Source organism: Cyphomyrmex costatus, unplaced genomic scaffold (genome assembly GCF_001594065.2).
Source record: "Cyphomyrmex costatus isolate MS0001 unplaced genomic scaffold, Ccosl1.0 scaffold452, whole genome shotgun sequence".
NCBI classification, from domain to species: domain Eukaryota; kingdom Metazoa; phylum Arthropoda; class Insecta; order Hymenoptera; family Formicidae; genus Cyphomyrmex; species Cyphomyrmex costatus.
Window position 1 is genome coordinate 88,703 of NW_017278768.1, and position 15,310 is coordinate 104,012.

General features: G+C 31.7%; 3 protein-coding genes across 3 annotated transcripts in view; 2 read left to right on the plus strand and 1 right to left on the minus strand.

Annotated features, from left to right (window-relative positions):
- The window catches only part of LOC108777636 (cytochrome c oxidase assembly factor 6 homolog), a 17,755-nt gene extending 16,108 nt beyond the window's left edge, over nucleotides 1–1,647 (minus strand). Inside the window, exon 1 of the mRNA XM_018544574.1 lies at nucleotides 1,459–1,647. The gene's annotated coding sequence lies outside the window, so the exon portion shown is untranslated. The remainder of the gene's footprint in view (nucleotides 1–1,458) is intronic.
- A 3,264-nt stretch (nucleotides 1,648–4,911) lies between these two features.
- Nucleotides 4,912–12,432, plus strand: Cul4 (cullin 4). Its single transcript, XM_018544576.1, has 11 exons — nucleotides 4,912–5,083; nucleotides 5,852–6,215; nucleotides 6,296–6,484; nucleotides 8,326–8,472; nucleotides 8,589–8,775; nucleotides 8,863–9,055; nucleotides 9,550–9,851; nucleotides 10,967–11,197; nucleotides 11,287–11,565; nucleotides 11,694–11,846; nucleotides 12,151–12,432. The coding sequence occupies exons 1-11, from the start codon at nucleotides 4,912–4,914 to the stop codon at nucleotides 12,244–12,246; spliced, it is 2,313 nt and encodes a 770-aa protein (XP_018400078.1). The 3' UTR covers nucleotides 12,247–12,432.
- Nucleotides 12,433–12,467: 35 nt separating this feature from the next.
- LOC108777645 (cullin-4A-like) lies at nucleotides 12,468–13,966 on the plus strand. Its single transcript, XM_018544586.1, has 3 exons — nucleotides 12,468–12,721; nucleotides 12,850–13,002; nucleotides 13,307–13,966. The coding sequence occupies exons 1-3, from the start codon at nucleotides 12,710–12,712 to the stop codon at nucleotides 13,400–13,402; spliced, it is 261 nt and encodes an 86-aa protein (XP_018400088.1). The 5' UTR covers nucleotides 12,468–12,709; the 3' UTR covers nucleotides 13,403–13,966.
- The last annotated feature ends 1,344 nt before the right edge of the window (nucleotides 13,967–15,310 follow it).

A 15,310-nucleotide genomic window follows, 5' to 3' on the forward strand; every position in this document is an offset into this window, starting at 1 on the left:
TAAAAAAGTAACGGAAAAGTAACGAAAAGTTATTTTTCAAGTAACGGTAACTGTAACGAGTTACTTTTAAAAAGCGATAACTGTAACTGTAACTAGTTACATTTTTTACTCGGTAACGAGTAACTGTAACTAGTTACTTTTAAAAAGTAACTTTCCATTCCCTGCATATATATGACGTCAATGTAACATCTAGTTGACGTCATATCGGTGACGTCAACTTTTGGTATTACAAATGACATCAAAATAACGTTCCATTTATGTCACTTGACGGCATTGTCATAAAAATCACTTCATAATCACGTCATTATCACGTGAGCTTGCTAGCTGGGTTAATGCATTAAGAATATAAATTATTATATATTATGAATTACATTTCCACATTTTCCTGTCCAAAGATACATATAGGGGATAAGAAGTGGTCAATTACTTATTATTGTATTGTAAATGTTACTAGTAATAGGCTGAGTTTAGAATGATAGAAAAGGCTATATATGTGTATATATGGGTCATGAATGGATTAAGATTTATTGTAAATCAAGTCTCTTTCTTGGCTATTTTTGTAAAGTTGAAGAGAAGTAAAATAAAATTCTTCTTCATTTCCACATTTTCCAATTAAATAATTCAACAGTATGTATATATATATAATATATATGTGTGACAAAATTATGAACTTTACCCCCGTATTCATAGTCAGACCTTATACTTAAAGGCTTCCTTAAATTTATCTTTAGATACTCAGTAGCCAATAAAATAATTCGTAGATCATCTGAAGATAAATTTAAGGAAGCCTTAAGTATAAGGTCTGACTATGAATACGGGGGTTAGACAATAAATACAACATACATTCTAGTAAAGAAATCAGACATTCCCCTTACCCCATCACTCACTAAACAACTTTATTAACGTTAACTTGAAGTTTATTTTTAAATGAGCAAAAGTACATTTTCAAAAATTGTATTTACACGATTCACAATTATGTAACTATAACCTCAGAAAAATATACAAACTTGATCAATAAAAAATAGTATGTTACAGATATAAACCATCATTGCGTTAGCCCATTTACGAACAATAATCTAAAAAAAAGCTAATAAAAGGTCTATTTTCTGTAGCTGAACTAGTGTACTGTTGGAACTTATAATAAGACAGATATATATTTGATATTTGTTGAAAGCGAGAAAGAGTTCTAGTGCAGTCTAGTGCAGAAACAGATAATAGACCAAAGATAAACCTAATCTCCCTTTCTTATTTCTAAAATGTGATATCACCTTTAAAATTTTAATTTATACGATTACGTAATATCGACAGATTTAATCAAAATTGTAATATTCTATGTATAAAAAGATAATTCTTTTTTTTGAAATATCTTTATAAATATCCTAATATATATATATATATATTTAATAGATATGCTGTGACTTAATAGTGGTATTTTGCAAATTGTAAAATTCGACTAACCTGAATGTAGTCGTAATAATATGGAAAACAGTTATTAACGACTATTTTATGCTATTTGAAGTAGGTACAGAACGATCATTTAGCTTAGTTATGTTCAACTTTTTAGTTAATGGCTCCTGCCTCCTTGGACCGAGTAAGCGGAGGCAATACGGCCAGATCACGTCTTATAATAAATGTTGCAGGAATTTAGTAGATATACAGATAAACTTCAACTGATATTGGCGCAATGGTCACGTAAAAAAGACTGGTCACAGTATATACAGTAGCGCAACTCTCTGTCGGCATCTTTGATGTTACCGTAGCTAAAAATGAACTGCACATGCGCGACCGAGGCGCGTAACCAATCAGGGCACTGTATTCTATCTCACTTCTGCTCTCTGTTTATAACCTTTTCTCTCTTTCTAATTTATGTTCTAACAATGTCCTAACCTAATTTGCACATTTGAACATTTTTAATACGCGTACTAACAAGTAACTTTTATAAAATTATCTTAATTTATTCCATTATTCACAGCGAATACAGAAAATCTACAGTTCTCGTTTACACTATATAGATTTTTAATACTCACAGTGAAAAACGAGACGCATTTGAAAGAGAAAATGAAATAAAAATTAAACATATATGATGCACATTTACTTCTTAACACTATGGGTGCTTTCCAGCAAGGACAGAATCAGACACTGTGTAACACAGAGAATCATTTCATTCTCGTTTAACGTAGGCAAACAACAGGGATGCAATGATTCACTGTGTTACACAGTGTCTACTTGTGTCGTAGCTGGAAAGCAGCCTATATTTTGCAATTAAATATACACACAAAATATATTATTATTAATTAATTGTAGTATAGCAATATTCTATGTATAGCATATATATACGCAATTAGAACAAGAAGTCACAATAAAGTCAAAATGACATTAAAATGATTGAAAAATGACTTTTAATGATCATTTTGTAATAATTTTGACATTATTTTGATACAATGATGACTTATTTTGCTCGGATATATAATTAATGTGGTATTTCATTATTTTTGAAATATCATATGGCTCGAATAAAATTACTTATATTTATTATATTTTTTTCATATTGAATATAGTAACCGCAGATATTAGGAAATGCAAGAATACTCTCTCTCTCTCTTTCTCTCTCATAATTTTGTAATTTAACTTTTTTATTTACAATGACAATTATATTATATTATATACTACAGTCAGTATCAATTAAAAAGTTGCAACAGTTTTTTTCAAATGGTTTTCAGAATGTAACCTACTCATCGAGTAATTGATTCTTATTTATAAATAACACATTTCTTCCGCTTTTTAAAATCTCTCCAAATATCTGTAACAGAAAGCTAAGATCAAAGTGCTTCAAGAGAATCTGAAATCTGTACTATTTTTGTACAGATAACCTATTCTCCGTAAAGCTAACTCGGTCTACGCTCTCTGTTTTTTTACACTTTCTGAAAACACGTCTGAATACACTGAATAATTATTATAATTAAACACGTATCACTTATCACTTTATCACACGTAGCACTATTCTCACTGTTTTTCACATAAAATTCGTCGCGTTCCCGCTACTTTCCGTTAAATTGTCCTTTAAATGCCTTATTTGGACATTTCAATGGGACTGACAGACACCGACAATAGAAAGAAGAAGTGAGATAAAATATCTATTGCCCTGATTGGTTACGCGCCTCGGTCGCGCATGTGCAGTTCATTTTTAGCTACGGTGAAATCATGAGAGTTGCGCTACTGTATATACTGTGGACTGGTTCTAGTCTTCTTGGGTCACGTTCAGCATAGTGACCCTATTACAGGGTCACTAGTTCAGCAGACTCAACTGTTGCGGAGCGGGTCCGTGAGCATTCGCTGCTATTGGTATATTCTTTTAGATCATCCAATAGCAGCGAGCGCTCACGGATCCGCTCCGCAACAGTTGAGTCTGCTGAACGCGACCAATGACACAGTAGCCCTGTTCTTTTTCTCTGCACTGTGTCGGGTGCCCACAGTGCAATAAGTTGAAGTGAAATAGATATACGTTTGTTTCACTTCAACTTATTGCAGTGTCTGAAATGGTGCAGACAGTGCAGGCAAAAAGAACAAGCTTAGTATATCCAATAGCGCAACTCTCCTGATTTTATGGCTGCGGTCGAGTTGCCACTACGAATGCTTTGAAGCGTTTGATTGACCAATCAAAAGAAAGAGTTACACAAACTGACCAATCAAGAAACGCTTCAAAGCATTCATAGTGGCAACTCGACCGCAGCCTATGAGCCCCAACACACACTTTTGCATAACGCATAAAGCATATGCATAAGGAATTTCATTGGCCCATTTTCTTATGCATGAGTCAATAGACCAATCAAATTCTTTATGTATATGGTTTATGCGTTATGCAAAAGTGTGTGCTCCCCGCTTTATTCTCTATTCTCTGTTCCTTTTATTCTGCGCATCCCTAATGGCTCCCGCAGACAGAAAGCGGAAACGCTTGCCGCGCGGCGGAAGTTGACACGATAACCAATCAATATCTTGCTGGCGAGACGCTGATTGGCTATTGCGGCAACTTCCGCCGCGCGGCAAGCGTTGTCGCGTTCTGCTGCGGGAGCCATAAGGCTAATTCTACAATGTGCTTTTTGTTTCCTGTTTCTTGCTGTTTATCTCTGTTTGTCTCTTGGCTTTTTGATCTTGAAGGCAAGAGACAAACAACAAGAAACAGGAAACAAAAAGCACATTCTAAAATTAGCCTAAGAATTTCAACCTATCAGAAATCATATACTTTGGAATATTAGTTGCGTTCCGTAAAGCGCATATGCACGCAATATGCATGCATTTTATATAGTGTGTGTCACGTATACTATAGGGGAATGCGCGCATATGCGCTTTGCGGAAAACAGCCATTATATATACTATGGACTGTATATACTATGTATACATATGTATATACATATATACTATGGATACTGTTTATTCCACAGTATATAATTTCTGATAGGTTGAAATTCTTATTCTCTGTTCTTTTTATTCTGCGTAACCCCTAATACATTTTTTCCACTGTATACATACATATTACATATAGAACGTAGTAAACGCATGCTGCAGAGTAGCGGTAGTAGAGCAAAACAAAATATATACTCAATGTGAGAGAGAAAGAAAGAGGAACGCTCTTGTTTGTGATGTGTGTAATTGGACGCTGCGTTCCTCTACATTGCATTAAAAAGCAGCATCAAAGGATGCGCGTATATATCTAGGTATTGCGATATCCAAGTTCCGTGTGATAAACGGGTGAAGAAGGTGGCCACCATCGTCGCCACCGTCGCCGCCGTTGCTGCCGTCGTCAATCATACGGCGGTGTTGAAGTACGCGAGCGCAGCTGAGTGCTGCAAGCTGGCAGCCGTGAGTATTGCGCATCCGGACGAAACCGACGCGATTAGGATTGACAAGATCATCATGACGGACACGGCGTCTGCCGCTGCCGCTGCCGCTACGGCTGACACGCAAAAGCGGGCCAACTTTTCGGCGTTGACAGTCGGTAATCCGAACGGCGTCAGCAAAATCTCGCCGAGCCTTGCGAACGCAAAACCAGGTTCCGCGAAGAAGCTTGTCATCAAGAACTTTAGAAGTAAGTTACCGGATGCAGCACACAAACCAATCATAACCTAACCTCAAACATCAGCTGCTTCATCTTCCGAGAACAACGAGCCCCAGAATATTTCGACTTTTCTTTTTTGTCGTTTGTTTCTTTTTGTTTTTTTTTTTCTTTTGGCACAAATCAAATTTTTTAGACCATATTTCGCGGGTTTAGACATTCTTGCGTTATACTTAATGAAGCCACACATAACCTTAGTTGTAGATTGAAATAATTCGATAGATCGGTTTCCTTTTTTTATGTATCTCAAATCACGCAGTTAATTGTAATTAACTGCGTGATTCGACGCGATTCACATGAAAAACGTTGACGCGTTAAATGTCTATTTATAGATGATTGTTGCAATAATGTTACAATGCAAGAATCTATAAATGGACACTTAAGTTTGACTTGACATTTCGCCTTTCTTGCATTTATGTAGATCATGCATTATAATATGAAATAACTGCTGTTTGTTTAATTTGTAAATAGTGTAAAAAGTATTATCTTAAAATTATATACAATTAAATAAATTAAATTTTTTATATTATACATGTATATTGTGTATAATTTTTATTATGTATATACATGCTTTTATATATTATTATGTAAGATTATTTTTATTAACTTTGAAGGAATTAGCATATGAGAAGTTTAACTGTAGGAAATTCTACTCAAAAAGTTTCTGAAGAAATATTGGAAATATACCAAGTTTTATTCCGTTACTATTTATTCTGTAATATGATAACTTTTTTTTCATAGATAAACCTAAATTACCAGAAAATTATCAAGAAGAGACATGGGAAAAATTACAGGAGGCTGTGGTTGCCATACAAACCAGCAAAAGTATCCGCTATTCTCTGGAAGAACTGTATCAGGCAGTTGAAAATATGTGTAATCATAAAATGGCATCGACACTTTATTCAAATTTAACTATTCTGACGGAATCTCATGTAAAAGCTAATATTGAGCAGTTTTTGGCAGAATCTATGGATAGACATATATTTTTGAAGAAGATGAACGAATGCTGGCAATCTCATTGCAGACAAATGATTATGATTAGAAGCATCTTTCTATATCTTGATAGGACATATGTTTTACAAAATCCGAGCATTTCATCGATATGGTAATAAAGCTAAAATATGAGTGATAAATAAATCATAATTAATTAATTATGCATACATTTTATTTGATTTCTTCTTTCAGGGATATGGGATTGCATTTATTCAGATTACACATTGTGTTAAATAGTTTAGTACAAACGCGTACCGTTGAAGGTCTCCTTATGCTCATAGAAAAGGAACGACAAGGCGATACTGTAGATAGAACGCTTCTCAAATCACTGTTGAGAATGTTGTCAGATCTACAAATCTACCAAGAGGCTTTCGAAACGAAGTATGTTGTGATAAAGGACCTCGCACGTTTCTTATGGAAAAGTACTTTCGGTCAAAATGGCTGAAAATTTAGTATGTTGTGGTTTATGGTGTCCTGATGAAAAATCTCAATGGGCACGTGGTCCTAAAATCAACAGGTTCTGAGATATTAGAGCTCAAATGCGACATCGGCCTCATATCGATTATTATGAAAAGGATAAAAGTGCATAAAAAGGGAGGCTAGAGCTATGATATTAACCTTGATATATTTTGTCAAGGTCATGACCCTGAGTGATCTCCAACAAATTTTAGCCGTCGCTATTCGTTAAGAACTTATTAACAAAAAAATTCTTCAATAAAACCTAACTGTTGGACATGCTTGTTGCACGTGTTTGACTTCCCACGCGAAGCAAGGCCCATCCCACACCAACAAATGGATTGGGTTAGGTTATTTTTAACAGTAGTGGAGCCCCCCGCGGAGAGGGGGCGGCAGAACCTACTGTATTCATGCATTTACTTTACAACATAAGGTGACATGGAAGTTACGAGCTTCTTCGCAGAGGAAGAGGTGGGGTGAGAGTCGCTTCGCGTGAATGCAATAGGTTTCGCCCCCCCCCCTGCGGAGGGGCTTCACTACTGTTAAAAAGAATAGTGTGGACAATGAACACCCATAGTATTAACTATTGATAGTATACAATAGTCCAGACTATTGAGTCTGAATATCTCCAAAATTATAGTCCGCCACCTAGTTGTTAAGGCAAAGTTGCTCAGAATCATGACCTTGACAACATATGTCAAATGAAATAAGGTCAAGGTCATCGGAACTGGGTCCCCTAAAGTAAATAATTACCATCCTTTTTTGTTAATAACTTCTTAACGAATAGCGAACGACGGCTAAAACTTGTTGGAGGTCACTCAGGGTCATGACCTTGACAACATATGTCAAGGTCATAACGCTGGTCTCCCTTTTTATGCACTTTTACCATAAAAAGTAACATATTGCTATGTTGCCTTCTAATGTACAGTATAAATATTTCATTGGTATATAAAAAAACATATTTTTATTGTCTAGAATATATATTTATTATCTTCATAACGCAACATCTATACAATATCAAAGTAAAAAGTTCATTAAGAGGTTCAGGGTATGAGGAATACATGTATCTATGGCTGTGTTCCAAAATTGACTGCCAGTACTAAAAATCTATAGTTTATGTCACGAATACTATGGTTTTCAATACTGGCAGTCAATTTTGGAACACAGCCTACGTCAAACGAGAATTGTTAACGTAGGGTCGTTAAAGGTTTGTTTTGTTTTGGCTGTTAATCTTTTGTTTTCGTTTTCATTCGGTTTTGAATCGCATTCGACATATTGTTGTTTTCGACGATCTACAAATAATAATAAATAAGCACTGGATTCTATTGTTATTAAACCTTGTGGAAAGTAAAAACATGTTTTTTTATATACCAATGAAATATTTATACTGTATATTAGAAGGCAACATAGCAATATGTTACTTTTCATAATAATCGATATGAGGCCAATGTCGCCTTTGAGCTCCAATATCCCAGAACCTGTTGATTTTAGGACCACGTGCCCATTGAGACTTTTCATCAGGACACCATGAACTATAACATACTAAATTTTCAGCTATTTTGACCGAAAGTACTTTTCCATAAGAAACGTGCGGGGTTCTTTAACGTGTATCGTCAGTTGATTGTCCCCTGTATACAGTAATATTAATTATCAATAACAAGTTGATATAACTTTATAAATAATGTATTTAATCTATTTTATCATATTGTTTGCCGCTGTGAATATTTTGATATATGGATATTTTATTATATAAGTCTTTTATTTAGGTTTTTAGTGGCTACAGAAAGATTGTATGCTGCCGAAGGTTTACGATTGATGAACGAACACGATGTTCCTGAATATTTAGCTCATGTGGATAAGCGTTTGCAAGAGGAGAACGAACGGCTGTTGCATTATCTTGATACATCAACTAAGTAAGTTATTTTTATTACTAATGTACATGAGATTATGCATACCAAATACGACTCATTGTCAGTAATTAAATAGAACATCATTACATACAATTTCATAAAATTAATTATACTTTCAGATGGTCACTCATACATACTGTAGAAAAACAATTATTGTCCGAACATATTACTAGTATTTTACAGAAAGGCTTAAGTGGGTTGTTGGATGAAAATAGAATTAGCGATTTATCATTACTTTACAACTTATACAGTCGGATAAAAAATGGCCTTGTAGAGCTATGTTTGAATTTTAATTGTTATATCAAAGTACGTTTTTGTTATATTAACAATTTTATTTTACATACGTAATGAGCAAATTTCTATAATATATCATTTTTTTTTATATCTTTTTAGAAAAAAGGCAAAACGATAGTTATAGATCCCGAAAAAGATAAAACGATGGTACAGGAACTTTTAGATTTCAAAGATAAAATGGATAATATAGTTAATACATGCTTTCATAAAAATGAAAAATTTGCAAACAGCTTGAAAGAAGCTTTCGAGGCTTTTATTAATCAAAGAGCAAACAAACCAGCAGAATTAATAGGTAATCCATATACAATATATTAATGTAATAATATTACTCGCCATCAGAGGTCTATCGATATTCATAAATTCTCGCAAATGCTAAGACACGCGTATATCTCTTTATATAGAATCTCGATTTAATAACTTACCAAGGCGTATAAGGTAGGCTTCCACTACAATGCCTTACTGATGAGTCCAGTAGTGGAAGCCGGGACGAAACACCAAAAATTATGTGATATTCTTCGCAATATATAATATTAGAATAAATTATCAGATTTAGATTTCAAATTTTAATTTGACTCTTATTCGCCCTATTTAACGTGTTAATTATTATTAAATAAAAGAGTCCTTCAAATCTTCAATTCATTTGTAATAATATTAACTGTAAACAATAAAAGACAATATAGATAATTATTTAAGAAATTCTCAGTCATATTGTTAATCTAAAAGCATTCTTTTTTAAACTTGAAAACATACTAAAACAGATTAAAAACACTATATTTATGATTTCAGCTAAATTTGTTGATTGTAAGCTAAGGGCAGGTAATAAAGAAGCGACAGAAGAGGAATTAGAGAGATTATTAGATAAGATTATGGTACTCTTCCGATTTATTCATGGAAAGGATGTTTTCGAAGCGTTTTATAAGAAGGATTTAGCCAAACGTTTGTTAGTGGGAAAGTCGGCTTCTGTAGACGCTGAAAAGTCAATGTTATCTAAATTAAAACAAGAATGTGGTGGTGGTTTTACTAGTAAATTGGAAGGAATGTTTAAAGATATGGAACTTAGTAAAGATATTAATATTGCATTCAAACAGGTATGGAAAGTAATCATTTGTACATTATGAGATTTGTATTATATACACATTTACATATGCAGACGCATTAAACTTAATTTGTAATTTGTAAAATACTTTATATTTAGTACAAAACATATAGAATACTCATAAATATGATCTGATAAAGCTCCCAAACTGCAGCGATAAACAGGCATTTCAGATAACAAATTATATTTTATGCAGAGTTGGTAAAGACTAATAGTTTTTTTTTAACATGCTTTTAATGCTAAACATATTTTAAATAGTATTATAAAAAATATGTTTAAAAGATGTTAAAAACATCGATTAAGTATATTTTAAACTGTTTAAAATATGTTTTTTTATCAACCCTAATTTTATCTTATCAAAGTAGTTATGACATAAATACATTTTTCTCACACACTTTGATAGAAAGCTTCAAAACTTTAAAATTTTATCTCTAATTGGAATGCTACTCAGAGCACTCATATTTTTCTGAATTCTTAATGTTTATCTTTCATGATGTTTTTGAACTTAGCAGCTAACATCAAAAATAAATATTTTCAAGACATCGAGGACATGCAAAGAAATGTAATGAGTGCTTTAAACAGCATTTCAACTGCGGACTTAAAAAATATTTACTTTATATAAAAGATGTATAAAGTATGTTGATTATGGAGGACTACTTTGAAAGATAATTTAACACAAATAGAAAGAATGCCTTTCAAAACATTGGTTTTGGTGCTTCGTAATACTCATGTAAATATACAAATATAAATTTCAGTTCTATATACTGCGCATTATTTGTCGGAAATACAATCATAAACTGAAATAATAATTTCACAATTACAATGCAATTTAACAACAATGCGACTGAAAACTATATTTGTATAGTCACATATGAATACATTAAGCACCAAAACTCGCTTTGATTAAAAAAAAAAACATTTTTCTCTCCTATTTGTGTTTAAATATTTCTTGGTCTATTTCACTTAATAAAATATTAAATTTTATTACTTGACATATCTGCGTTTATTGCTGAAGTGCGGGAACTTTATCAGATCATGTAAATTTGTTCATAATTTAAACATTAAGTTTACAGAGTGTATTATTTTAAATATTTATTATGTTTTCAGTATGCAGGAAACTTACAGAGTGAATTAGTGGCAAATAACCTAGATCTAACTGTATCTATACTTACTATGGGATATTGGCCTACATATCCAGTGATGGAAGTCACTCTACCGATGGAGATGGTACAGTATCAAGACGTGTTTAATAAATTTTATTTAGGAAAACACAGCGGTAGAAAATTGCAGTGGCAACCGACCTTAGGACACTGCGTTTTGAAAGCATGGTTTAACCAGGTATTGAATAAAGCGATACTTCTTATATATAATATAATATATAATTATTAATTAATTAAATTAAACAAATATTTTTTATATGAAAATAGGGCAATAAAGAGCTGCAGGTATCATTGTTCCAAGCATTGGTTTTAATTTTATTTAATGATAGTGATAACCTTTCGTTAGAAGATATTAAAACCGCTACAAATATCGAAGACGGTGAACTAAGAAGAACACTGCAGTCCTTGGCATGTGGAAAAGCTCGTGTTCTTCAAAAGAATCCGCGTGGTCGGGATGTTGCCGATAATGATAGATTCGTTTTTAACGCAGAATTCACAAACAAACTGTTCAGAATTAAGATCAATCAAATCCAAATGAAAGAAACGGTACTTGCCATTTAATAATCCAATATATTTTATCTTTTTATTTTGTACATATGTTTGTATAAAAAATTACATTATTTAATAGTAGAGTTTAATATTCTTATAGATATAGATGTATGGAATTTTTTCAGAATGAAGAACAAAAAGCAACAGAAGAAAGAGTATATCAAGACAGACAATATCAAATAGACGCTGCTATTGTTAGAATTATGAAAATGAGAAAAACTTTGACCCATAATCTTCTCATCAGTGAATTGTATAATCAATTGAAGTTTCCTGTAAAGGTATATATATTTGTGTAGCATTTTTTTAATGTAAAAAACGAGAGTTTAAGGTCAAATACTATCGTTTTGTTCTCAATCTAAAATATTATGCATGCTATTATTAAAAATATAATATTTATATAAAGTTTAAAAATATAAATAATATTTACATTTTTATAAACTTTATTTATATAACCAATACACATGCTTAAATGTGAAATCTAAATAAGTAATGTGTGGAATCCTAATTTGTAACTACTGTCTTGAATGTGCAATGCAGTATTTATTTTTTATATCAGTTCACAGAATATGTATCCTTTTTCAGCCAGCAGATTTGAAAAAGCGGATTGAGTCTCTTATAGATAGAGACTATATGGAGCGAGACAAAGACAACGCAAATCAATACAATTATGTTGCGTAACCTAAAGCAAATGCCAAAGTTATATTGACTTATAAAATTGACGCTAATTTTTCTAGCAAATTCAATCTATCACAATTGGTGTTTGTCCATCGTGAATGTGAACGAGTTCAAACGAGAGATTATATAATCAATCCGACTGTTCAGATAAAGTTATAATGTGTGTGATCGAAGGAAAAAGACTTGGTTCAGTGAATTTCCCTGTTTGGAGCTGCAGGTATCATTGTTCCAAGCATTGGTTTTAATTTTATTTAATGATAGTGATAACCTTTCGTTAGAAGATATTAAAACCGCTACAAATATCGAAGACGGTGAACTAAGAAGAACACTGCAGTCCTTGGCATGTGGAAAAGCTCGTGTTCTTCAAAAGAATCCGCGTGGTCGGGATGTTGCCGATAATGATAGATTCGTTTTTAACGCAGAATTCACAAACAAACTGTTCAGAATTAAGATCAATCAAATCCAAATGAAAGAAACGGTACTTGCCATTTAATAATCCAATATATTTTATCTTTTTATTTTGTACATATGTTTGTATAAAAAATTACATTATTTAATAGTAGAGTTTAATATTCTTATAGATATAGATGTATGGAATTTTTTCAGAATGAAGAACAAAAAGCAACAGAAGAAAGAGTATATCAAGACAGACAATATCAAATAGACGCTGCTATTGTTAGAATTATGAAAATGAGAAAAACTTTGACCCATAATCTTCTCATCAGTGAATTGTATAATCAATTGAAGTTTCCTGTAAAGGTATATATATTTGTGTAGCATTTTTTTAATGTAAAAAACGAGAGTTTAAGGTCAAATACTATCGTTTTGTTCTCAATCTAAAATATTATGCATGCTATTATTAAAAATATAATATTTATATAAAGTTTAAAAATATAAATAATATTTACATTTTTATAAACTTTATTTATATAACCAATACACATGCTTAAATGTGAAATCTAAATAAGTAATGTGTGGAATCCTAATTTGTAACTACTGTCTTGAATGTGCAATGCAGTATTTATTTTTTATATCAGTTCACAGAATATGTATCCTTTTTCAGCCAGCAGATTTGAAAAAGCGGATTGAGTCTCTTATAGATAGAGACTATATGGAGCGAGACAAAGACAACGCAAATCAATACAATTATGTTGCGTAACCTAAAGCAAATGCCAAAGTTATATTGACTTATAAAATTGACGCTAATTTTTCTAGCAAATTCAATCTATCACAATTGGTGTTTGTCCATCGTGAATGTGAACGAGTTCAAACGAGAGATTATATAATCAATCCGACTGTTCAGATAAAGTTATAATGTGTGTGATCGAAGGAAAAAGACTTGGTTCAGTGAATTTCCCTGTTTGGTTTTTAGTGTGCAAGAGACATTGAACGGTTAGAATCCTTTTTTAACCAGTGTTCCGAGTTTGCGAAATAAGATAAAAAGGACATAATGATAGGCAAAAGAAGCTTGATGTAATGTCCTAGAATATAACAATTTTTTATGCAACACAATTTTTCACAGCTACTTACGATTAAGAGGATGTAATAAAGAATGGAAAAATGTATACATACTGTGACACTATCATAAAAATAGAAAATAAGAGTGCAATCGCAATATAATTAGTTAATTCAAAAACTGAACAACACATAGTACAGTATTTATAACAAAAATAAAAGAGCGTCTACTATACGCGCGCGCGTACACACACACACACTCACACCTACGCACCAACCACACATCGTGGTACTTATCTTTGAAATCTGCAAATTATTTGTACTACTTCTTCACTTTTCTTCATGTTTCTAAAATTTTCAACATTTTAATTATTCTTTGGAATTATATATATAGATAAAAATAATAGAAATTCAAATATGTTGCATCTCTATGTTAGACAAAATATGCAAAAGAAATGTCTAGTTTATCTTGAATCAAAGTTTTAACTATACAACGGTGAGATTAACAACAGATTAAAATAAATAAAATGTCATTAAGTACGAAACTACATGATAAATATATGAATCGTAATTGTTATTAAAAAATATATATATATTCATATGTATATATATATTCATATAAACATACATTCATTCACACACACACACACACACACACACACACACCATTACTCAAAAAAAATGTTAGAAATTACATGAGAGTAAATGATTATTCATGATCATGACTTGTTAAACATTTCATGTCCATGTATCTATAAACTAGATTAGTAAATAATATACTTTTATCAAAACGTTTACATACTGACAGAGAATATTCAACTTATTTCGATGAGAGTACTCACTGAGTTTTAACATAAATCTGTGAAACCTCAACACAAATGCAGTTAAGTAATGTAAATGCATACCGAAAGACTATTAGTAATTTTTTTAATTAAGAGAAGATAGTACTGCCAGCAAAACAGCGTTTGTTGCGCTCCCTCTAACAAGAGAAGATTGTAGCTTCACGTTGCCATGTACAGATTTAGGAATAACCTCAGGAAGTGAAGGTAGAGTATAACTTAATATCTTCTCACACATAAATTATTTTATACTACGTTTCAATTCTATATACGACACTACAAAACTTATTTTTTTGTAATAATTCATAGATCTACTGAAACTGTACATAGAGAGTAAGGGGTTCTGTACTTATAATAAAAAATACAATCAAGAAGAAAATAATTAACGAAATTAATTAATTTTAGAATAATATCATATTTATCATTTTTGCAACATGCAATTTTTATTTATAGAATAAAATGTAAAGGAATTTATATACAAAAATGTCTACATTTTTTTTACTGTATAATTTTTCATTTAATTACATAAATTTATTTAATAATCTGATGATTTCTCTACCTCTTTTAATAAAAAAATTCTATCTTAATTTCTAAAAATTAAGATATATAAATGAAACATGTTCTCTAATTAATTTAAAAGTTATGATACTGAAAATTAAAAAGTTGCAACAATGATCTGATGATTTTGATAAGAAAAAAAATTTATAGTAGTGTACAAATCTGTCATTAAAAATAAAAGCAAAATATTCTCTATATGTTACTTTTCAGAAATA

Bases quoted from the DNA above. Each gene is read 5' to 3' on its own strand.
- LOC108777645 (XM_018544586.1), top strand. The intron at 13,003-13,306 runs GTATATATATTT...ATCCTTTTTCAG, and splicing joins AATTGAAGTTTCCTGTAAAG to CCAGCAGATTTGAAAAAGCG.
- Cul4 (XM_018544576.1), top strand. From the start codon at position 4,912: ATGACGGACACGGCGTCTGCCGCTGCCGCTGCCGCTACGGCTGACACG. The intron at 9,056-9,549 runs GTAATCCATATA...TTATGATTTCAG, and splicing joins CAAACCAGCAGAATTAATAG to CTAAATTTGTTGATTGTAAG. The intron at 9,852-10,966 runs GTATGGAAAGTA...TTATGTTTTCAG, and splicing joins TTAATATTGCATTCAAACAG to TATGCAGGAAACTTACAGAG.